Source organism: Ovis aries, chromosome 3 (genome assembly GCF_016772045.2).
Source record: "Ovis aries strain OAR_USU_Benz2616 breed Rambouillet chromosome 3, ARS-UI_Ramb_v3.0, whole genome shotgun sequence".
In the NCBI taxonomy this organism is placed as follows: Eukaryota; Metazoa; Chordata; class Mammalia; order Artiodactyla; family Bovidae; genus Ovis; species Ovis aries.
In genome coordinates, this window is record NC_056056.1 from 218,774,045 (window position 1) to 218,798,631 (window position 24,587).

Here is a 24,587-nt window from a genome sequence, read left to right on the forward strand (position 1 = left end):
GAGGAGAAGGAAAGCGGCCGTCATTGCACAGTCCCTTGCGGCTAGCCCAGAAACCAGCCCTCGGTCAGGCTCTCTCACTTAAGACCTCATGGTGTAATTCCTGGATGTGCACCAGCTTTGTAACTTAGCTCTGTGTGATTTCATATAATAGTTCAAGTAACTAATCGTGGAGTGCTTACCTGGCTCCGTGCAAGCATTCACACATTTATTATGAAATACATGGAGCACCCAAACAAGCGCAGGAGTAATGCAATACACCTCAGGCGCTTCACCTTTACCACCATGTCACTCACCCTTACGACGCCAGCAAGGTAAGCTGAACAATCGCCACCTAACACCTGGAGAAATGGAGGCTCTGCAGGTCCCGTGAGAATGGCAAGGCCGGGATGTGGAGTTGGACTGGGCTCATAGAGTTCAAGCTCCCGCTGCCCAACTCTTTTTAAAATATTTATTTGGCTGCACCGGGTCTTAGCTGAGGCACGAAGGATCTTTAGTTGCAACATGTGGGATCTAGTTCCCTGACCAGGGGTCGAATCCAGGCCCTCGGCACTGGGAGCGCAGAGTCTCAGTCACGGGACCACCAGCGAAGTCCTTACCCACTTTGACTCTTAACTGTTTGGAGTCAGTTTCCTCATCTACAAAATCAAAGTGGTGGATGAGTTCAGTGATGTTCAAACTTTTAGCCACGGACCCTTTGTTCGAACAAAGTCTCAAGAGGAAAGACGTCAGATGGATGAAGACTTGGGGCTCTGCTGGGGTGGGCATGAGAGGGTGGGGGGGCTGGAGTCCAACCAGCTGAACTGCCCCCACCGACCCCCCCGGCGTTTCCTGTTGGAACACGAGAACTTTGGGCCCTGAGGGAGCTGCCTGCTGGTCCAGGCCTGCCGAGCCTTGGCACCATCTCCAGCAACAGCGACTGTCGGCTGGGGGTCTCAAAGGTCCTCCGGGGAGGGGTTCTCGGAGCCCCTCAGCAGGGACAGCAGGTTCAGGGCCGAGACACCGGGCACGTGGCCTGCGCAGATCTGCAGCAGGCGGACCAGGCGCTGTGCCATGGCGGCGCGGAAGTCTTCTATCTGCAGAGGAGGAGACAGGACCCCAGTGAGGCGGCAGCCAGAGGGGAGTTGGGGGCGAAGACACGGGGAGAGCCCTGGGCACTGCTGCCCCCAGGGCCACCCCTCTGTCCACGCCACACCTCACCGAGCAGCTTCCAACCACCTCAGCTTATGGAAACCCTTCAGACACCCTCCAGGGATACCAGAGATGCTGACCCCTACTCCAGAAGAAATGAAGGCTCAGCAGGCGGGGCTGGCGGGGTCAGCGACACAGTCCAGAGGCACGGTGAGCGACTGTCAAGCTGGGGTCTGAACCAGGGGTAGCCCCAATCAATGCTGAGGTGGCACCCCCTGGGATGTATCTGAGATGGACACGCCCAGGTTGGAAAGGAGGGGTGGACAGAGTGGCCCTCACGGAGGACAGGGAGGTGCCATCAACAGACGGTCCCTACACCAGGGCCATGGAAGGGCTAGTGGGCCCAGACGAGCCGTGGGATTAGGCAGAGGCAATCAGACTGTATGATGTGAGAGTTGGACTATAAGGAAAGCTGAGTGCTGAAGAATTGATGCTTTTGAACTGTGGTGTTGGAGAAGACTCTTGAGAATCCCTTGGACTGCAGGGAGATCCACCCAGTCCATCCTAAAGGGGATCAGTCCTGGGTGTTCATTGGAAGGACTGATGTTGAAGCTGATGGCCACCTAATGCGGAGAGCTGACTCATTTGAAAAGACCCTGATGCTGGGAAAGACTGAGGGCAGGAGAAGGGGACGACAGAGGATGAGATGGTTGGATGGCATCACTGACACAATGGACATGGGTTTGGGTGGACTCTGGGAGTTGGTGATGGACAGGGAGGCCTGGCATGCTGTGGTTCATGGGGTCAGAAAGAGTCGGACATGACTGAGCGACTGAACTGAACTGAATCAGACTGTGCGAAGGCCCCAGCTGGCACGGGAATGAGCTGCTCCAGAAAGGTAGGAGAATAAACGGTGATGCTCAGATGGCCTCCCCCGACCAACAGGTGGCCTCAGAGCACCTCCTCCTCCTCCTGTTCCCTCTCTAACTGAGGAAAGGGCACCACCATCCGCCCAGTCACCCAAGCTAGAGCCGGGACATCCTGAAGCCCCCCTGCTCTCACTCTGTCTTGTCACCTCTGAGTCCTGGGTTCCAAGTCCAGGGGCGACATCTTAGTCCTGACGCACTGGCCTCGTCCTCAGCGGGGTCTCCTCTTAGTGGAGCCTGAGGCAGCTGCTGCCTCCCTGGCAGGCTGTTTCTCCCTGGTTCCCAGGACTCGCCCACCCCCAGCTTTTCCTTCCACCTCTCAGCTCTCCCTGCTTTGTGCAACATCTCACGGCTGGGGCAGCAGTGGGGAGGAGGGGGCGGGGCTTATCAGGCTGAAAACTCCAGAGTTGACTCTGACTCTTTTTCCTCTCCTGTCTCACAGGCAGGCCATCTGCACACCTGTAGCCCCACCCTGGAAACAACCAGCATCAGAGACCATCCCAGCTCCCCCTTCCCCAGCTCCCATGGAGCCCAGACCACTCTGAACTCTTCCAGACACAGTCCCCAGGCCCCTCTCCCCATTTCTGCCCTTGCCTCCCTTCAGTTTACTCTCCTCCCAACAGCTGGAGGGGCCCCATTCAAAACCCAAGTCGGGCTGTGGCCCTCCCTGGCCCCATACCCCTCCGCTGCCCCAGTCTAACTCAGAGTGAAAGGCACCACACCTTTGCTGTGACCCACAGAGCCCTGCTGATCTGGCCCCAGTGTCAGTCCCCCGGCTCTGTTCCAGGCACCCATGGCTCCCTGTGGACCTTGCACATGGCAGGCAGCGTCTAAACTCAGGGCCTCTGCACTTGCAGTTTCTCCAGCCTCGTGGGCTTTTCCACCAGGAGGCTCCACGGCGCCTCCCTTCACCTCTTCACTTAAGGTCAGATTTTTAGGGAGTCCCTTCACCCCCATTTAAATCCTGTAGCTTTAACACCACCTGACGGGTCACATCTCCGTGCCCTAACACAGCACGCATTCCCCTTCCTTACAGTGTTTCCTCCACCAGAACAGAATTGGGAGTGTTAACACTGCTTTGCTCTACGCTGCCCCCGAGAGCCTAGAGCAACACTGCACAGGCTGTAGGTTATGTTAAGAAATATCTGTTAAAGAAATCCTCCGGGCTTTGCGGCCTTGGCCTCCGAACGGTCCCTCCAAACGGCCGCTGCTCTCACTCAGGCTCCACGGTCTGCTTCCTGCAGCCTCATCCCCGGCCTCCTGCCTCTGGCTGGGCCTCCTCCCATCCACACACCTTACTCCAGAGACGTGACCCCCAGAAAGCTGAGCCCATTGTGACTGCCCCGACGCCGACGGGAAGGAACGGCTGGATTGACTGCCTGGCTTTCAAAGCCCTGCGGATGCTCCTGCCACAGCAGGTGTGACGTGCAGTCTATTCCCCTCCGCTGAGGGGCAGGGCCAGTGTCAGAGGCATCTGGTTCTCAGGGACTCGCACAGGGCCTAGCAGCAGAGCTGGAACCGCACTGGGCGGATCCTGCACCTCCTTGGGTGTGCTTCCTGTCCTGTAAAACGGGGCCAGTGCTTCTCGCCATGCAAAGGCCTCAAAACACGACGAGGCTCCAGCTCACGAAGTGAGGGAAGGTGCCCCGGACAGGACCGCACAGGTACCAGGCATGCCGGCTGTCCTCACACTGGGTGCGTCGGATGAGAGGATGCCAGGCTTAGGTTCTCAGCCCGCCGGCTCCAGGCTGGAAATAGAAAGTCAGCCACAGATCTTTTCTTGGTGGTTCAGATGGTAAAGAATCTGCCTGCCAATGCAGGAGATCCCTGGGTTGGGAAGATCCCCTGGAGTAGGGCATGGCAACCCACTCCAGTATTCTTGCCTGTAGAATTCCATGGACAGAGGAGCCTGGCGGACTATGGTCCATGGGGTCACAGAGAGTCAGACACAACTGAGCAACTACCATTCTCAGGCTAGAGGCCAACCCAGGACCTGGTACAGCCTGCCACCTCCTGGCCGCGCGCAGAACTGCACCTCCACGCGCACCTCTGCTGTGGATTGCCATTCCCCTTGAGAGCTAAGAAAAGGAAGGCCCAGCGAGTTATCTGTGTGTGTGTGTGTGTGTGTGCGCGCGCGCGTGCGCGCACTCACGCACGTGTGTGTTGCGGGGAGGGGCTGACTTGTTCAAAGCCATGCAGCCAGCCTGCTAAGCCAGGAAAGAGTCAGCAGCACACCAACCTGGCTCTTCTGCTGACTTACTAGCTGTGTGACTGTGAGCATGCCACCTCTCCTGTTGTGAGCGAAGCCGGCAAGGATGGGCACCTCAGGGTGCCTCAGGTCCTACCTGTGAGGTCAGAGCCTTGGTCTCGCCAGGGTTCTTAAAACAGTGATCAGATGTGAAACACAGCTCTGTGACAGAGCAGCATGTGCACCTTGAGCGACTCACTGAGAAAGAGGCCCTAGGACAGGTCTAACGGCTTCTGCAGAATCGCAGAAGCTCACGGGGCCCACCCCGTCCCCACGGGACGCGCCAGTGTCTGTGGCTTCTGTCGCTAACAGCCACAGGCTCTGCTAACACTGCTGTTGCCTCCCATCTACGTTCATAATGTTAAATTCCTCTTAGAGGTTAGTGAAAACAGAAGTTAATTTTTTTTCTTGTCCAAAGCCACAACTCCCCCGAATTCTTCTCCCTTCACAATAGAGGGGTCCATAGACCCCAGAGTCAGCACTTCTGGTCTAGACGGTGATGACGGACCACACGCTGACTCAGCTCCTTCTGCGCCACATCACCTGGCCTTTAGGGACAGGTCTAAGACCCAGAACAGAAACACAAATCTTTAAAATGAACCTCAAAACCAATAAACATAACTTATATGGGGAAAGAATCAGAAAAAGAATGGATACATGTATAACTGAATCACTTTGCTGTACCCCTGAAGCTAACACAACACTAGAAAGCAATACACTCCAATATAAAATAAATAATTAAATAAACAGACCCCCAAACCAACCGAGCAGGTCTGGTGTGCAGGTGGGGCAGCCCAGGACCTGAGAGCCCTCAGCAGACCCCCAGAGGGAGCAGAATCAACTCTTGCCGAGAACCCTTTAGCAAAATGTCCTCAGGCTCCACACTACGCACAGAGAGGCTGGAGAGCAAAACTCATCAGCAAAGCAGAAATCTGCTGTGCTACCATCACAGCTAGGATTCAGCTTGTGAGAAACCCCAGGAGAAGCAAGAGAGGGCAGAACCAACATCACACGTATCCATTCAGCCATCTATCCACCTATCCACCCAATCTCCACCCTTGCTGCCTGCTGGACCCCCTGCCCCAGGCTGGGAGCGGACAAGGTCTGCGATCTAGGGAGGTAAGGGGGAACAGAGGGCATCCTGACTGCTGGTTAATGAGACAGACAGAATGCCTGGCCTCACAGCTCTTACACCCAGCAAGAAAAGTGAGACATTAACAGGGACCCATAGACCTACACACAAGACTTAGTCATGAGTACAGAGAAAAATGTCAAAGCAAGAGGTGATGGCATCTGGTGTACGAACAGAACTCAGGATGTACATGGAGTGTCGCCCTGCTTTCCAGGGGTGCACCCAAGGCTTACGGTGACCCACCCAAGGACAGTGAGTGGAAAAGCCAGGATTCCAACAAGGATCTGGCCTCCACATCAGGAGCCCCTTCGCTCAGGTACTCATGAAGCAGCCCGCCATGCCCTCTGGGTTCTGACGGTGCCGTCCCGTGGCCCACGTGAGCAGGTCCTCACCTCTAGGTCACAGAAGAGCAGGGGGCTCCGGTAGGTGTGGGCCAGCTTCACCACGGTGTTCCGGTGGATGCTGCAGTGGCTGTCCCGCCCAGCTGCAAAGAAGCCACGCCGGTCACCTCCACCTTCATGGTTGTGATGGAGGAAGCACTGGGCCTAGGAGGTCACATCCCCTCTCTGGGCCACAGTTTCTGCATTCTTTGGGTGACAGGCCTGTTCTATCTTCTTTTCAGGGCAGTCAAGATCATCAGATCAGAAAACAGGCTAAAGGGACTTGATAGAGTTGGAATAAACGCATGAGTTTCCTCATCTACAAAATGAGGAGCGTAACAGCACCTACTCTGCTGAGTTACTATAGAAAGTCCATGAACGAACACACAGAAGTGACCTGGCGTTCACTTCTCCACCAAAGCTTATCGAAAATAATGTGAGCCAGGCCCTTCGTGCCAGGAGCTGGCAGCCCAGCTGGGGGAGGGGGGCAGACACACCATCAGTGTAGGAAGAAGGGTGAGGAGTCGGACAGAGGCCTGCATGGACACCCCGAGGGCCCAGACAGCAGGGCTGGTCAGGACGGTGTCCCCCAGGGGGCAGAAAATTGGGGTCAGACACATAAAAAAGAGGAGAAAGTATGAGAAGCTACATGGTATAGTCATTAAAGGCACGGGCCCTGGAATATGACCAGCTACGGATGAACTCTGCTCTACCACTGTCTAGCTATGGGGCCTTTGGACGAGTTACCTAACCTCATGACCAGCTTCCTTCACTGTAAAAGAGAGACAATAGCACCTACCTCAATAGTACTTTTTGTGCAAATTAAGTGATACAGAAACAAAGCACGTAGAACGGAGTCTGGTCTATAGTGAGTACTCAATATAGGTTAGCTGTATATTTTTAAGGTTTTTAAATTTTTTTTAATGCGGATCATCTTTAAAGTTTCTACTGAATTTGTTACAATATTGTTCCTGTCTTATGTTTTGGTTTTTTGGCCAGATGGCATGTGGGATCTCAGCTGTCTGACCAGGGATTGAAGCCTCACCCCCTGCACTGGAAGGCTAAGTCTCACCAACTCGAGGACCAGGGAAGTCCCTGAGGTTAGCTACTATTATTTCCCCTGTTGCCATTACAGAGTCTCTGAGAACTGTCTGAAAAGAGTAACAGGAGATGAGCCACCAGGCACCCCAGGGCAATGATCTCAGCAGAATTAACCTGGCAGAATGATCAGCTCTGACTTGCACGGAGTCCACCACGGGCCCACCCACGGCAGCAGGCAGGGGAGGCACTCACCCCCTGTGGCGAGGAAGGCCACCTTCCCCAGGAAGAAGGCCGCGTCCAGGTGGCACAGGGACTCCTCCACGCTCTGCAGGCTGGGGCAGCCAGGCCAGGGCAAGAAAACAAGCAGAGGAATACTTCACAACAGAGAAGGCAGAAGAAGCCCCGCGCCTCTGATCCCAGAGAGGCCAGGGCATAAGACGAGGGTGACGGGAGACAGACCTGGAGGAACACTTTGTCCTTTTGTAGCTTTAAACTGCTTCTAATTACAAAGTGAGTCAAGTTTGTGAAACGATCAGATAGTAAATACTTGTGTACAACTAAAAAGTACAACTCCCCGTCTCCAGCATCACCTCTAGTTTTAACTCCCCAGAGATGACTGCCACAATAGTTTGGGGTGTAGTTCTTCTGGAATTTTCTTCATATGCAAATACAGACAGTGATATGCATATCAGCCAATTGGGTCTAATTGGGTTCGATGTCTCTATTACATTCTTTGGTATGACCGCACCATGCCCCAAACTAACTGCTTGCCCTGTGGTGGATATTTAAATGGTCTCCAGTTTTTCACTGTCACAAAGAACGCTGCATCGATATTGTTTCCTACATCTACTAAGCAGATGTTTCTGTAGAGCAGATGCTAGAAGTGGAAGGGCTGGGTCACAGTATGTGTCTTTTTAAAGTGTGGATAGCTATTGCTGAATTGCTTTCCAGTAAAATGACAGTGATTTTAAGTCATATCAGTTGTATGAAAACACTCTTATTCTCTAAACAAGGGCACCTTGACCTGCTGGGTTGAGGCTTTCACTCACTGGAGTCCAGGGAGCAATGAAAGACTCTGTTGTCTTTCAGGCCAAAAGCCATCTCGGTCGGGCTTCATGAATGAACAAGGCCTGAGACCAACAGCCCCATGGCACAGACGGTTCTCCGGTGAGCCTTCCGGGGAACAGAGAGACCTCACCCAAACAGCAACGGACCTGTGAGCCAGGGAGCCCACGGCAGGTCTCAGCCCTTTCTTGCCCCGCCTGGGCCTAAGTCACTGCTGACTGGTTCCCAGCGGTCAGGTCGTGCGGTCTGGACTTAATCCTTGGGTCTGCTGTCTCCGTGCCCCCCGGTTCTCAGGCATTTCTACCACAGCCTTCCCTTATCCCCCACCACAGGACTAGGTGTCTGCCCTGGTTTCTGTGCTGGACCCTGTGTCCCTAGCCTGCTGTCTCCAGGAAGGAGGGGAGGCCTTCCACCTGTATTCCCTAGGTTGGCTGCAGTCCTGACCCCAGGGTTGCCAGCACCGTGGGGAGGCCAGGCCAGGCCACAGGCATCAATATCACCCATGCTGCCACTGCCCCAGCCCCAGAGTGGACTGGGCTCTGACCCTGCCCAGGCCTGGACGGTCCTCCACACAGGCTGTGCTCCTGCCTTTACACCAGCCCTCCACCTGGGACATTCTGCTCACGGTCATCCTTGCCTGGCTAACTCCTTCTCATCTCGCAGGTGTTTTTTAACTGATTGATTGCCACGTGTGGCTTGTGCGCTCTTAGTTCCCCAACCAGGGATTGAACCCAGGCCCCCACAGTGAAAGCGCTGAGTCTTAACCACTGAACCGCCAGGGAATTCCCTCCGGTGTCTACATAGATGTCACCTCTGCCAGGAAGTATAGCTTGACCTGAGCCCTCAGAGTCAGAGGTCTTGTTCAGGCTCTCACAGTCCCAGGCTTCCCGCTTTGACAGTACACATCACAGGTACTGTAACTGTCTGTCCAAAAGTCTAGATTCCTCCCCTAGTGGACCTTGTTCTCAAGGTCCGTTTCACTCACATCTGTAATAAACATCTTGCGTCGGCACTGGCTCCTCCCTCTCACCCTCTACCTGCCCCCAGGCAGTCTCCCCCTGTCTCCTCTCCTTCCCTGGACAAGTGAGGCCACCGTCCCAGCACAGCCCTGAGCCGCACCTGAGCACTGACAGCCCCATCCTCTGGCTCTCACCTGTGTTTGCTGTGCAGGTTGACCACGAACACAATCAAGTCAATCCGGGGCCGATTCACGCTGCAGGGCAGAGGGAGGGACCTTGCTAAGTGGCTGAAAAATAAGAGATTGCAGGACTCAAGACTCATGTACCCACATCACAATGGCCGTTCACACGCTACCCTTGGTAGGGGAAGAGGCTGTCAAAAGCTCCTCCCCTATTCACCTGAAGCTTCTGTGTGTGTTCAAAATATTTATTTACCTGGCTGTGCCAAGTCTTAGTTGTGCCACACAGACTCTTCAATCTTTGTTGCTCTAAGCGGGATCTTTGCAACCTGCAGGGATTTTTTTTTTTCTTAGTTGTGGCTTGTGGGATCTAATCCCCGACCAGGGATCAAACCCGATCCCCCTGCATTGGGAGCACGGAGCCTTAGCCACTGTACCACCAGGGAAGCCCCCACAGGAAGCTTTTGTGGGCAAGACTCCTCAAGTGAGCACAGAGGCAGGGCAGAGCTGATCTTATTCAGATTTCCCCTGCTTTACTCTCCCTGCCAGAAAGTTTAGTAACTGCTTTGCCAAGAGGGGGTTTGGGATAGAAGATGGCATCTAGCCATCTATCCTGAATGCTGGGAGGGAGGCCAGGCTCAGAAGGGGAGGGGAAGGTGTTAGACCATGAAGTTTAGGGGTTAAGACTGAAGCCCTTTGGAGTGAGATAGAAGTGGGTTTAAATCCCAGTCTGTCAACTATCAGCTGTGTGACATTGCGAAGTCACCCTCAACATTCTTGTAAGTACTTGGTCTCAGATTGTCAAATACCCACCTGAAGCGTTTTGTCTTTTTTTTTGGAATCCTCTACTTCAGCCCATTTCCATTTATTCCTATTACTCATCTGCCTCTACCCCTCAGCTTCTAATTCAAGACTACCAAAAAGTATACAAAATATAACAAAAGTTAAAACACACACACACACACTCCTAAAAGTTCAGTTACCTAAAAATTACTACTATTAGTGTTAGAACATTTTTCTAACTATCTTTCCATGTACAAATGTATACACATTCAGACACTAGAATACAGTAGATGGAATCTAAAAATAGGATAATAGTATTTCCTTTTTTGGTAATGATTGCCATCTTGCTCAAGGAAGGCAATTTTGTCCACATTTTCCTTTAACTCTGATGCTAATTATTTTTTTAATCTTTTCCTATTTCTGAGCTACAGGGTTGAGTTTTTTTTTTTTTTTTTTTGATCTGTCGCATCAGGGTTGAGTTTATCAGTGATAGTGTTTGGTGTTCTATAGCCTAAGAGCCTGGTAAGACAGGTAGGGCACAGATGGACCTATAAACAATCTTTATTTCGAGGGAAAGATGATGTTCTCACTAGGAAAAGGCATCTCCAATTCCCATAAAGGAAATATGCTTTAGATTTGGATCATTCAACATAGACCCTTGGAGCTTATCTTTCAATCGGGGAGAATGACACCCACACATATTCAGTCACCTGACTCCTGCCAGCAGCTGTTTCTACTCCCTATCAGTTAGAAAAAGGAAAGCAAAATATACTTTAGTCACCTTTTCTCCAAATTTGGGGAATATCTGAGTAACTAACTGTTCTGGGCCGAGTACTGCTCAAGGCAGTGGGGCTTCCTCACCAGCCAGCAAAAGTGAAAGTCCCTGCCCTCAAGGGGCTAACCTTGGGGTGGCAGACTGGAAACAAGTAAACAAACACGTGAACAAGGAAATTTCTTTTTTATTAAAAACAACAACAACCACAACCAGCTCTGGCCAGTTTTATTACAGAAAAATTGTACATGGTTTACTTTTCACCCGTCTGCTCGGGCATGCTTCTAATAATACCAGAATCACCTGGATCAATGATAGCCAGTGTGCATCCTCTAGTATTTTCCATATGCTGTGCCCAATTCAATATTATTGCCACTGTAGTGATGGACATCGGTTTTGGCCAACGTGGCATAATATGGAAATTTCTTTAGAGTGACAAGTGCTAGAGGGAAACAGAAAAGCTGGCGTGACAGAGAAGTGACGGAGGACGCTTCACACGGACAGATCGCGCGTCAGGACGGAGGCTCCGAGCGGTGGGTCCAAGCTCGCCCCGCCTGCGCCGGCCTCTCTGGCCTTCCGCTCCACTCATATCCACTCCACCCCGCTCCCCGCTCTCCCCTGCGCCCAGGCCAGCGATCGGACATCTCCAGCGCAGGCTACTTACACCTTCAGCTCTGAGGTGCAGTCCGCCTTGAGCATCGAATCGGCCAGTTGCTGCAGAAGAGCATCCTCCGTGCCCACCAGCTGCCCAGAGAGAGAAGGCGGCCAATGGATCCCTGGATACAGCAGCCCCGCCGCTGGGCCCGGACAGCCGCGACCCCCGGAGCGCGCGAGGCCCTCTTTACCGAGAGGACTACGGCAGGCATTGGTGAGGGTCTGAGGTGTGCACCCGCTCCAGTTCCCCTCACTACCCGCCCCCCTCGCCCCTGAACCCTCCCTGAGACAGCCTCGTTTCTACCGGAGGCCTGACCCGGATACAGGGGGAAAACCACAACCGCGTCTTGGACCGCCTGCATCTACCCTGCGCGCGGGCTCCCGGCGTCAAGAGGCCAGCTAACTCTGATTGGTTCAGAAAGGGGCTCTCCCGCCCACCACGCTCCCGCCGGAGCAGCCCGGGCCAGAATCTCAGAACGCCGCAGAGGGCCTGGCCGCTGAAGCGCGGCCCAGGAGGAAAGGCGGGCGCTGGAATCGGGGCTGCTGACGCCTACCAAGATGGTGGCCGTGTTCAGGCCAGGCAGCCTGTCCAGCGGCCGTAACACCGACATCCCCGCTGACTGACGGAACTGCCGGTCTCAGGGTGCGCGCCGCGCTTTCAAACAGCCCTCTGGCTCGTCCCTAGTGCGTAACCGCGGGACACGTGACACTATCTGGGCGGGGCTTCCTGTGGGGCGGGGCCAGACAGGGCCTTCTTAAAGGAGACAATACCATTTTTCCTTTAAAAAAATTCATCTTTTATTGGGGGATAGCCGATTAACACACCATGTTGTGATAGTTTCAGGTGAACAGAGAAGGGACTCAGCCATAGAAACACATGTATCCGTTCCGCCCCACCCCCCCAAACCCTGCTCCCCTCCAGGCTGTCATATAACATTGAGCTGAGTTCCATGTGCTAGACAGTAGGTCCTTTCTCAGGGGAAGTTTTCCACGGCTGCCCCTAGGCACCAAAGGTGCTGCCTGCGAGACAGGACTTTTATTTCACTACTGGGAGAAAGACTGTATTCAGTGATGTGTTTATTCATTTTTCCTTCACTCATGGTCATTCCAGGTGCTCTTGTTCAGTCGCTCAGTCAGTTCAGTTCAGTCGCTCAGTCGTGTCCAACTCCTTGTGACCCCATGGACTGCAGCACGCCAGGCCTCCCTGTCCATCACTAACTCCTGGAGTTTACTCAAAGTCATGTCCATTGTGTGATGCCATCCAACCATCTCATTCTCTGTCATCCCCTTTTTCTCCCGCCTTCAATCTTTCCCAGCATCAGGGTCTTTTCAGATGAGTCAGTTCTTCGCATCAGATGGCCAAAGTATTAGAGTTTCAGCTTCAGCATCAGCCCTTCCAATGAATATTCAGGACTGTTTAGTCACTAAATCATTTTTAACTCTTTGCGACCCCATGGACTGCAGCATGCCAGGCTTCCCTGTCCTTCACAGTCTCTTGGAGCTTGCTCAAACTCATGTCCATTGAGTTGGTGATGCCATCCAACCATCTCATCCTCTGCTGCCTCCTTCTCCTCTTGCCCTCAATCTTTCCCAGCGTCAGAGTCTTTTCCTATGAGGCAGCTCTTCACATCAGGTGGCCAAAGTATTGGAGCTTCAGTTTCAACGTCAGTCTTTCCAATAAATATTCATGGTTGATTTCCTTTAGGATTGACAGGTTTGATCTCCTTACTGTCCAAGGGACTCTCAAGAGTCTTCTCCAACACTATGGTCGAAAGCATTGGTTCTTCGGCACTCAGCCTTTTTTATGGTTCCAACTCTCATATCCATACATGACTACCGGAAAAACCATAACTTTGACTATATGGAACCTTTCCTGACAAGTGATGTCTCTCTTTTTTAATACGGTAAATTTGTCTCTTCCAGCTCAGTTGACTCATTCCTTGTAGCTGCTCAGAACAAAATCTTGGGTCATTCTTAGCTCCTTTTCTCTGCACCTCACAGCCAATTTCTGGTTCTGTTCTTAAAATGCATCCAGAAGCTGACCATTTCTCACCACTTGCACCCCCCAGTCAGGAGAAGATGCTGGTATCTCTCATTGCGTCTACTGTAGTAGACTTCTCACAGGCTCCCTGTGTCCACACTGATCTCCAGGGCTGCTGGCTAGTCTCATACAGCAATCAGAGTCTTCCTTTTGAATAAGAAATCAGAGCAGGCCACTTTTCTGGTCAAAACCCACTGGTAGTCCCCCTCTCACTCAGAGTACATTGCAAACGCCTTACATGACCTTTGAGGCTCTATGTGTTCTGACCCTTGACGGACTCCCCAGCCTCATCTTCTGTCTTTCTCTCTTTAACACCTGCTCCCAGGGGCTTTCCTTGTGGCTCAACTAGTAAAAAATCCACCTGCAATGCAGAAGACCTGGGTTCTATCCTTGGGTTGGGAAGATCCCCTGAAGAAGGGAAAGGCTACCCACTCCTGTATAATCTAGTCAAGGCTATGGTTTTCCAGTGGTCAGGTATGGATGTGAGAGTTGGACTGTGAAGAAAGCTGAGCACCGAAGAATTGATGCTTTTGAACTGTGGTGTTGGAGAAGACTCTTGAGAGTCCCTTGGACTGCAAGGAGATCCAACCAGTCCATCCTAAAGGAGATCAATCCTGGGTGTTCATTGGAAGGATTGATGCTGAAGTTGAAACTCCAATACTTTGGCCACCTCATGCGAAGAATTGACTCATTTGAAAAGACCCTGATGCTGGGAAGGATTGGGGGCAGGAGGAGAAGGGGATGACAGAGGATGAGATGGCTGGATGGCATCACCAATTCGATGGACATGAGTTTGGGTGAACTCCAGGAGTTGGTGATGGACAGGGAGGCCTGGTGTGCTGCAATTCATGGGGTCGCAAAGAGTCGGACACGACTGAGCGACTGAGCTGAACTGTATAGTTCATGGGGTCGCAAAGAGTTGGACTGAGTGACTTTCACTTCATTCACCGGGACCTTTGCCCCTGCGGTTCTGGCTGAAATGCACTTGCAAATAGTCACTTGGCTTGTTTCCTCACTTTATTCATGTATCTGCACCAGCGTCACTGGATCAGAGGAGGCTTTCTGAACAATCTCATCTAAAATAGCGAGTGTGGGACTTCCCTGGTGGTCCAGTGATGAAGACAGGGCTCCCGAAGCGGGGGGCCTGGGTTTGATCTCTAGTCAGGGAATTAGAGCCCGCGTGCTGAGACTGGAGATTCTGCGTGCCTCAGTGAAGATCCTGTGTTGCACAACAGAGACCTGACACAAATAAGTAGAAAATAATAATGAAATAAAGTAGCAAGCCCTGGGATTTCCCTGATGGTCCAGTGGTTAAGACTCTGAGCTTCCAATGCAGGGGTCCTGGCTTCCATCCCTGCTTGGGTATCTAAGATCCCACGTGCTATTCAGCTCAGGGAAAAAAAAACTTATGTATATATAGCAAGCCCTCTCATAATTCCTCTCTCTTTTCTGCTCAGTTTTCTCAAAAGCACTTCACATATTGCTTACAACTGTACAGCATCTGAGATTTTGCAAACTAATAAACTGTTTCTATTTATTAGGGTTTAGCAAAAGTCTTTTCATGGGTGCTGCAGGAGACATGGAACTCCTGGGTAAGGGGCAAAGGACATTATTATTACTCACAGAGAAAGCAGTCGCTGATACTTTATTTTTGTGTCATTTTTTCCCATGTTCCCCAAGCACTGCAAAGGACCCATTGTGTTTGTCTGTATACCTTGCGCACGGCATCATCAGAGAGGAACACAGAAGTTCATACTGCTTTTATAGTGAGTGATAAGCATGCTTGTTCTTTTTCCAGGAGGAGATGTTACCTCATCCCTCAACGTTGCTTGTTATAAACACAGCCCTGAGAAATGGCCTGGGTAGGCAGCTCTCAGGGCCTTGCTCTCTTGGCTTGCCCAGCAAGAACTTGCAGGGACTCAAAGCCCATGGCAGACTGCTTCTCCTAACAGTTATATAGTTACCGGCTCATTGTCTCTCCAACTAAAGTATAAAACACAAAGGACAAGGATTTTGTCAGTTTGTACATCCAGCACTTTAGAAAGTGCTTGGTAGGGACTTTCCTGGTGGTCCAGTGGCTAAGACTCTATGTTCCCAATGCAGGGGGCCCAAGTTGGATCCCTGGTCAGGGAGCTGGATCCCACATGCTGAAACCAAGAGTATGCATGTTGAAACTAACGATCCCGCACTCCACAATGAAGACTGAAAATCCTGTGTGCCGCAACTAAGGCCTGCTGCAGCCAACGTCAATAAATATTTTTAGAAGGAAAGCCTTTCTTATTCATATAATAAAAATACTTTTAAAAATAAATAAGAAGTATCTACAACTACAGAGTAGTTGCTCAATAAATATTTGTCGAATGAGGCCCTTAGAGAGTCAAGGAAAGACTTTGGACTCTGCTCATCATGTTCCAGGAGGGGCTGAGCTGAGACCCATTCGGTCCCACCTGTGTGGAGTGCCTGCCAGGGCTGGGCCTGATGCTGGGCTGACCCGGGCACAGAGGTGACCTTCCTGCTGTCTGGAGTTTTCAGGGTGGACAGGCAGATAACAGCAATGAAAGGCAGCACAGTGGGCGAGAGTCACCCTGGCAAGCAGCTGGAGCCCAGATGCAGGTGCGTGAAAGCTCCCTGGGGAGAGCCCCATTACACTTTGCTGACTGTTGGCTGAGGCATCAAGGCAAGTTGATGCTTGTCCTCCAGGTAGTGCAATAGAAAATAGTGGTGTGTAAGACCCATCCTGTGATGAAGGGTAGAGATTGGCAGGAAACTCAGATCCAGGCCTGGAAATTCTTGTATTAATATCATCAGAACCCAGAACTGGAAGCGCCATCAGAGACCCTCTGGGCCAGTGTGTTTGGAACTGACTTTTGTGGAACCCTAGGGAGATGCTGCCTCGGTGGGGGTGGGCACTGTGAGGGGCAGGGGGAAGCTGAGTGGGTGGGATTGGGCAGCCTTTTTCCACCATTTAACAGAAGCAGCTCTGGCTTTATCTCTATTGCATGTTGAGCTTCCCACCAGCTTTTGTGTGGGATTTCCCTGGTGACTCAGTGGTAAAGAATCTGCCTGCCAATGCAGCGGACAAGGGTTTGATCCCTGATCCGAGAAGATCCCACATTCTGCGAAGCCACTAAGCCCGTGTCCCACAACTATTGAAATCTGTGTCTTAGAGCCCATGCTCCACAACAAGAAAAGCCCCAATAAGAAGTTTGCGCACCACAACTAGAGAGTAAGCTGGTGCAGCTACCAAGACCCAGCACTGCCAAAAATAAATGGATAAATAAAAATTATAAAAAACTTTTGTGTGAATAAAGAATCACATGACTAAAACAATATCCAAGGGCCATGGATCACTTTTAAAAAACAGATTTATTAAGGTGTCATTGACACATAATAAGCTACACATATTTAATGTGCATGATTTGATAAGTTTTGACATAAAGATACACCCAGGAAGGCACCATCCCAATCATTTTATAATGAGCATATCCATTACCTCCAAAGTTTCTCTGTGCCCTTTTGTCATCCTCTGCCACCTCCTCTCTGCCCTCCCACTCTGAAATGTTGAACAGCACTTTGGCAGCTTCTCTCATCAGAGTCCAACATTGGAAATGCCCAAAACGTCCTTCCGTGGTGAACAGATAAACAAGCTGTGGGGTGCTGATACAGGCAGCATCATCAACGGAGTGAGCACTGTGCTGAGCAACAGAAGTCAGACACAAAAGAGCTTGGACTGTGAGACCCCATTTACGTGAAGCGCAAGTCCAGGAAAAGCTGATCTTTGGTGACAGAAGTCAGATCACTGAGTGTCTGTGGGAAGGTGGTGCTGACTGTCAAGAGGCAGGAGGGAATTGTCTGGGATGAGGAAAACACCCTAGATGTGATCCGGGTGCTGATTGCAAAAGTGTATACACAGGTAAAAATTCATCACTATATTTTACAGGCTTGAGCTGGGCTCCCCTGCTGGCTCAGATGGTAAAGAATCTGCAATGCAGGAGACCTGGGTTCAATCCCTGGGCCTGGGAGATCCCCTGGAGAGGAAACGGTAACCCACTCCAGTATTCTTGTCTGGAGAATCCCATGGACAGAGGTTGCCTGGCGGGCTACAGTCCACTGGGTCGCAAAGAGTCAGACACGACTGAGCAACTAACACTTTCATACCTTGTATCTTAATAAAACCCCTCTGGAGAACTTCCTTGGTGGTACAGTGGATAAGAATCTGCCAGCCAATGCAGGGGACATGGGTTTGACCCCTGGTCCAGGAAGATTCCACGTGCTGTGGAGTAATTAAGCCTGTGCGCTGCAAGTACTGAACCTGTGTGCCTAGAGCCTGTGTTCCGCAACAAGACGTGCCACCGCAACGAGAAGCCTGCACAGCAAGGATGAGTAGCTCCTGCTTGCTGCAACAGAGACCAAGCAGAGCCAAAATAATAATAATAAACACTAACAATTAATTTAAAAATCTTTCTTTGAAAAGATGTGAAAATCACTCAGTCGTGTCCGACTCTTTGCGACCCCGTGGACTATCCAGTCCATGGAATTCCCCAGGCCCCAATACTGGAGTGGGAGCCTTTTCCTTCTCCAGGGGATCTTCCCAACCCAGGGATCGAACCCAAGTCTCCCGCATTGTGGGTAGATTCTTTACCAGCTGAGCCACAAGGGAAGCCCAAGAATGCTGGAATGGGTAGCCCATCCCTTCTGCAGCAGATCTTTCCGACCCAGGAATCGAAACTGGGTCTCCTGCCCCGCAGGTGGATTCTTTACCAACTGAGGTATCAGGGAAGTCCGAAAAGATGTCAACATCATTAAAAAAAAAAAAAAAATCCCTCCGGAAACTCAAACTCACTCCCCTTGGATACAGGGGAGAGGACCCTTGCAGGACTCCCAGGTGGTCTCAGAGCTGGCAGGCTGTGTGTGGAATGGGGTGGGGGACCCAGAGACCCAAAGCCACTTTACCCATGGCCGTTCCCACCTGCCCGTCCTCAGTTTCTGGGAGTGGACTCCCCAGGGAGACAGCTCCTCAGAGCCTCTTCCCCGCCCCGTGGGCCTCCAGGGCTGCTCTCTCCCCCTGAGACAGTAACCACTGCTGTTCATGGAATGCTCACCGGGCAAATGAAACTCTGCACACCCTCTGTCTATAGCACAGGTGGGAGGACCCAGGCTTGGGCACGGGACCCCCTCCCACTCCCCGCCCCTCTGGCGACTGTCACTGAGAAGCTGAATGATCTTGGAGAGGGAGAGGGTAAGCCGCTGCACCTCTCTGAGCCGAAACTGTGTCATCCCCCAAATGGGCTTTAACACCCACCCAGCTGGAGGAGCAAATGAAGTGATGTGGGGGCAAGGCCTGGCATGCCCAGGGGGGCTCGGTGCCTGAAAGCCATGACCACCTAGGCTGTACCCCAGCCCGGGGGGCTCTGGGGCTGGTGAGGAAGAACCCAGCCCCTGCGAGGGAGCCTGCAGCCCAGGCTAGGGCTCTGACCCTGGCATTGAGACTTTCTTGCCATGTGACCTTGGAGGACCAATAAATGAGTTAATATAAACAAAGCACTGAAGCAGTGCCTGGCATATGATAAATGCTACATTGGACCAAGGTGTCCAGACCCTCAGTCTTGGTCCCCTCATTGGCTCTATTTGCTATTGCTTTGGTGTTCCACCCCCATGCCAGGGACCCGATCTCTCCGTACCCTCAGACGACAAGCCTCCCAATCTCCTAGTTATGTTGGTCGGGGCCGCTTCCTCTTGGGGCCCAGCAGCCTGCTGGGTGACTCCCATCCGTCCCCAATTTATCCTGCCCTGCCTGTCATCTCTGCACCACGTGCACAGTGCAGGGGATCCAGAAAAGGCTGGTTGCCAGGGCAACGGAGGATAAAGCCCTTGCTCTGCCAGGCTGCTGATTGGCGGAGGCGGGTCCCACCTCCTGCTATCCTGAGGGTGGGGGCAGAGGGAAGGGTCTCCGATGGGCGGGGAGATGTACAGGCTGCCCAGCCCAGGACCGCCCCCTAGCCCAGGCAGAGCCCCTGGGCCTGAGAAACTGTCTCCCGTGGGGGGCGTTGGCCTTGCCCCTTCTCTGCTTCCCACACCCAGGGCGGCTGCAGATGGCAGCATCTCTGGGGACAGCAGCTACGACTGAGTCCGCAGGCCTACACTGAGCTGCTTGGGCTGAGGCGGCGTGCTCAGCCCAGAGCCCCCGGAACAGGCTTCTGCAGGGCTTGAGGTGGGTCTGCGGGCGCGGGGGTTGGGCTGCCAGGTGGAGAGGTGCCAGCGGCTTGAGAGGCAGGGAAAGGAGGTCTGCAACCCTTGCACTGTCCTGGATGGGACTTGCGCTGGAATGGGGGCTAGAAAATTCCTTATAGGTCATCTGGTAACCCCCATCCCTACCTCGTCATTGTGCAGGGACACGCTGAAGTTCAGAGAGAGTGAGGAGTGACCCAAGGTCACACAGAAGGCCAGTGGAGGTTTTGCTTCAGCTGAGCCAGTCCTCTGAGAAGCCAGAAGGAGGTCTGGGGTCCTCAGTTGCCCCAGAATGCCTGGGATTTTCTTCACAGGGCTGGAGAGGGTGGGAGACCCAGACCACTGCTCCACGGGCCCACAGCACTGCGGCTGAAACAGCTCCTGCTCTGTCCAAGTCCCCCATCCTCATGTTTAAGCTCAAAGGAGCCTGGGGTCCTGGGTGGGCCAGGGGAGGGGGCCTGAACCTCTCGGCCTCAGTCAGGCTGGTTTGGACCAGCCTTCCTGCTCGTAGATCCCCTTCTCCGCCTCCCCCAAACCCAGGCCACACCAGCAATTCAGAACCCTCTCTTTGGCTCTCCAGAAAGGCAGATGGTTAGGAGAACAGGCTCTAGGCCGACTCTGGGCCATTAGCACACTCTTCATTTTATTCCTCGGTGAAGAGAATAGGGCACCTTGAGCCACTGCGGTTCAGAGCAGCCAGTGGGGACCCTAGAGGGCACGGGAGGGCTTCCAGATGGATGCAGGATTGGGGAGCAGCACCTCTCCCTCCCCTGGGGTCACAGCCCTCCTCGGAGACCCACCCGGCAGTGGAGGGACAAGAGGGCTGGAGTCTGGAGACCAAGGTCTGAGAACCTGGGGCTTCTCAGGCAGCCCTGGAGGCCATTCTTCCCTCCCTAGAAGACAAGGTGGGCCTTCACTCATTTCGCTCAGTTCAGGTGTCTTTCCCCATGAAGCCTCAGGACATCGCTGGGGGACTGGAGTCCAACTCCATCACGTCTCAGCTGGGTAACTCAGGGCAAGTTAGCGGGCTTCTCCAGTCCCAGTTTCTTCATCTATAAAATGTGGACAATGATACTTACCCCAGAGACCTGTTGTAAGGTCTGTGACTCCATTCTGACCGTGTTCTCCCTGCCTGGCAGGCAGAGGTGGGGCTCCTCACCCTACCCCTTTCTCACACCTCAGGAGCCATTCAAAGGTGGATTAAATGGGTCCTGATTTGTCCCATGTCTGGAGAAGATAATCTGTGGTGTGGCTTTTGAAGTATGGATAGGAGTTTGCCAGATGAACATGAACACAAAGGACATTCCAGGAAAATGAAAGCACACACAGAGATGGAGACTGGATAACAAGCAGGCACACGCACCTGACTGACAAGTGGTTCCCTCTGGTGGTGTGGCATGCAGATGAGGTTGGCATGGTTGGCAGAGAGCAGGGGCGGTCCACTCTAAGGAGCTGGATACATGTAACACTTGTGAATCACCTTAAACCTGCCAGCTTCCATTTCCTGCTCTCCCCACCTCTGGTGCCCTGGAAATAACATCAGCTAGTATTCATCGAGTGCTGATTCTGCACCAGGCAGCATGATGCTAAAGGAACTTTAGGCATTGTCTTGTTAAACATTCACAGAGACCTTAAGAAGTGGGTCCTACTTCTATGCCCATTTTACAGGTAAGAAAACCGAGGCTCAGCGAATAAGAACAAAGTGCTATGTAGCACTCAGTAAGCGTCAGGCACTGGTTCTTAGCACTTTATATAAATTATCTCTTGCAACAGTCACAACAGCCCTATAATTTCCCATTTTTACGGACATGGAAATCAAGGCTCTTCTTTGGGGGCTGCTGCCTGTGTCCACACTCTTATAATTATGACATGGGGCATGGGCCTGAATGTGGGAGCCTGTGCAGACCTTGTTGATATCAACGAGGTCCCCTGGGGATGGGTGGCTGTTCACCACGCTTTCACCAGGCGACACCTGGCCAGGATGTGAGGGTGGCTGGGGACCCACTCATCTGTGAGGGGGTTGGCAAGTGGCAGCCTCTGCAGACACCCAGTCAGAGCCGGGAGAGGGGGCTAGGAGGAGGACCGCCCGAGTCGTCCTTTACTGAGAGCTCTGAGAGGTCAGTCACCTCACCCGGTCCCCTCAAGTCTCTGGTAGTTGTCCCCCCTTCTACTCGGGGCAATGCTGAGGCCCGGAGTGGTTAGGCAACGGGCCTGAGGCCACACGTTCTGTTGAGGGACTGAGCCACATTGGGCCCTCCGCTATAGGCTTCCTTGTAGGGGGGTGAGTAGGAGCTCGGTGGGCCCCTGGGTGGGCCCCTGGGTGGGGAGCTGTGTGCCTGCTCAGGGGCCAGGGTGCTGAGTCACTGCCCTCCACTCTCCGGGTGTCGGTCTCCCCACCCGCGAGGTGATGCTCTGGCCGCCCGGCTCCGTGAAGACCGCGGGTGCCCCCTCCGGGAGGGAAGGTGGATGGGAGGATGGACAAGCCGCCCCTCTGCTGGTTCTCACCGACCGTGTCTCAGCAGCCAAGGCCGCCGCGATGCCGCACTTCCTGGACTGGTTCGTGCCTGTTTACCTGTTCATCTCTGTGCTCATCCTGGTGGGCTTCGGAGCCTGCATCTACTACTTCGAGCCCGGCTTGCAGGAAGCGCACAAGTGGCGCATGCAGCGCCCCCTGGTGGACCGCGACTTCCGCAAGACGCTGATGGTCCGCGACAACCTGGCCTTTGGGGGCCCCGAGGTCTGAGCTGCCCTGTGCTGGTGGCCGTGGGGGGTGCCCTCTCCCTCGCCACCCAGCCTGGAGACCCTGGGGCAGAGGGAGGCCACCCCTGGTCCTCCGGGCGATCGCTCTGCAGCCTGGCTGAGCAGTGCCTTGAGATGTCGCTGCTGCTGATGGCCCCGGGCTTGCTCTCCAGGTTAAGCTGGCTCACCCCACACCTGCCCTCCCCAGCTCTGTGGACACCGTCCTGCCCGCCCCCCCCCCCCCCAGTGCCTTTGTGCTGCCGGCGCTCCTGGCCCTCCACCCAGAGCCAGGCACTCTGCCTGTCCTGAGCCTCCAGGTCTCCCACATCCCTTCTGGATCCTGGGTGACATTCGGCTCCCCACTCCAGCCAATGGTCTCGACCCTGCAGCTCCACGGGCCAGGCTTCAAGGCTGATGCAAGGAAAGGGCCCCCTTTGGAGGGAAGTCAGCTTAGGCCAGCCCAGTTCTAACACTCTGGACCCAAACTTAGCGTGAATGAGTGTGTGTGATGGTGCGTGCCAGGGGCAAGACCATAGAGGAAGGAGGTGTGTGCATGTGTGTGTGGGTGTGATAGAGGGAGAGAAAGTTTGGGAGGAGTGAGCAGCCTTGGAGACAGCAGGGTGTGGGGGAGAAGCATGTATGTGTGAGAGGGAGAGGGGGGACCCAGGCAGGATGGGAAGTGGGGGACGGAGTGAGTTCCATGGGCATTATGGGGGCCACCAGCAGCAGTTCCCGCCCCCTCCCTTGGCTGGACTCCCCCCTTTCTCTCCTTTCCCAAGACTGAGGCTGCTGGCAGGAGCCCTGCCTTCTCTCCTGGTTCTGTGCTGTTCCCCTCAAGCCCACCTGGGAACCCCCTCCTATGTGGAGCACCACCCTTTTTTTCTGGACATCTATTGGCCACCTGCCTCACTCCCCTCCTCTGGGGCTTCCACCTTAATTTATTGCAATAATAAAGACTCCATGACTATCTCAGCAGGACTGTCTCCTTTCCTAAAAGTAGGGTCATGTCTATCATCTCACCGGGTCCTCATAAAAAACATGATAGTTCAGGGACTTCCCTGGTGGTGCAGTGGATAAGAATCCTCCTGCCAATGCAGAGTACACGAGTTCAATCCTTGGTCTGGGAAGATCCCACGTGCCATAGAGGAACTAAGTCCATGCACCACAAAGTCTGAGCCCATAGAGCCTGTGAGCCACAGCTACTGAGCCTGAATGCTGCAACTACTGATGCCCGCGTGCCCAGAGTCTGTGCCCTGAAACAAGAGAAGCCCCCAGAGTGAGGAGCCCAAGAACCACAACAAAGAGTAGCCCCCAGTCGCGGCAGCTAGAGAAAGCTCGTGCCCAGTAATGAAGACCCAGTGCAACCAGAAACAAACACAAACAAACAAAAAACCCCCACGATTGTTCACTATCCCCCATTTGGGGGATGGGAACCGAATCGCCAAAAGGAAAGAGCAGTTTCTCAGTGGGTGCACCGTTGACTCTTTGGATGAGATCATCCTTAGCTGTGGGAGGTTGTCCTGCGCGTGGTAGGGTGGTGAGCACCTCTGGGCTCCATGCACTAGAAACCAGCAGCCCTGTGCCCTCCCCTGACCCAGGACAACCAAAAATGCTAACTGGAATCCCCGGGGGTAGAGAACCAGTGAGGATATAAATCCAGGCACAGAGATGCAAAACAACACAGCCTGATACCAAACAGAACGTCCTTTCCTTCTCACGGTTCTTTCCTATGGAGGTTATCCAGACTGGTCTGGTGGCTAGGTCCATGCAGTGTTCAGGGACCCGAGTTGCTCCTCTCTTGCAGAAGGGATGTTGTCGGTTGGTGCCCCCCACCCCCAGGGGGCTCTTCTGCATCCTGAGGAGCAGGGTGGAGGGAGGGTGGAAGGCTTGAGGGACACTGTGGCTGGCTGGACCCTTACTTCCCTTTACACCTCACTGGCCAATACTTAGTCACATGGGTACTCCTAGCTGCAAGGAGGCTGAAAAGAACTATATGTCCATTAAAAAAGCCCCTCCTTTGGAATTTTGGTTCAACATGTACACACTGCTATGTTTAAAATGGATAACCAACAAGGTCCTACTGAATAGCACATGCAGCCCTGCTCAGTGTTATGTGCCAGCCTGGATGGCAGGGGAGTTTGGGGGAGAATGGATTCGTGCATTAATATATGTATGGCCAACTCCCTTCATTGTCCACCTGAAACTATCAGAGCACTGTTAACTGGCTAAACTCCAATATACACTAAAAAGATAAAATAAACCCTCCCTCCTTGAAAGGGGGAGAGCACATGGAGGCAGCTGGCATTCTGTCT

The 24,587-nt window shown here is 53.1% G+C and overlaps 2 protein-coding genes across 8 annotated transcripts; one reads left to right on the forward strand and one right to left on the reverse strand.

Moving 5' to 3' along the window:
* Positions 1–184: 184 nt before the first annotated feature.
* On the reverse strand, positions 185–11,944 carry CENPM (centromere protein M). 4 transcript variants are annotated; one of them, XM_004007022.6, is made up of 6 exons: positions 11,822–11,944; positions 11,278–11,357; positions 9,074–9,166; positions 7,108–7,187; positions 5,827–5,918; positions 185–1,073 (listed from the first exon to the last, which is right to left on the reverse strand). In XM_004007022.6, the coding sequence occupies exons 1-6, from the start codon at positions 11,876–11,878 to the stop codon at positions 933–935; spliced, it is 543 nt and encodes a 180-aa protein (XP_004007071.1). In that variant the 5' UTR covers positions 11,879–11,944; the 3' UTR covers positions 185–932. The 4 variants fall into 4 exon arrangements, 3 of the variants coding, with proteins under 3 accessions (XP_004007071.1, XP_042103744.1, XP_042103743.1); XM_042247810.2 differs by lacking the exon at positions 11,822–11,944 and adding an exon at positions 11,634–11,661; XM_042247809.1 differs by lacking the exon at positions 11,822–11,944 and adding an exon at positions 11,572–11,627.
* Positions 11,945–19,306: 7,362 nt separating this feature from the next.
* SMIM45 (small integral membrane protein 45) lies at positions 19,307–23,247 on the forward strand. Of its 4 annotated transcripts, none has more exons than XM_060414280.1 (2): positions 19,307–19,519; positions 22,059–23,247. In XM_060414280.1, the coding sequence occupies exon 2, from the start codon at positions 22,073–22,075 to the stop codon at positions 22,277–22,279; it is 207 nt and encodes a 68-aa protein (XP_060270263.1). In that variant the 5' UTR covers positions 19,307–19,519; positions 22,059–22,072; the 3' UTR covers positions 22,280–23,247. The 4 variants fall into 4 exon arrangements, with proteins under 4 accessions (XP_060270263.1, XP_060270264.1, XP_060270262.1 ...); XM_060414281.1 differs by lacking the exon at positions 19,307–19,519 and adding an exon at positions 20,295–21,653 and having other exon boundaries at positions 22,056–23,247; XM_060414279.1 differs by lacking the exon at positions 19,307–19,519 and adding an exon at positions 20,295–21,653.
* Positions 23,248–24,587: the final 1,340 nt, after the last annotated feature.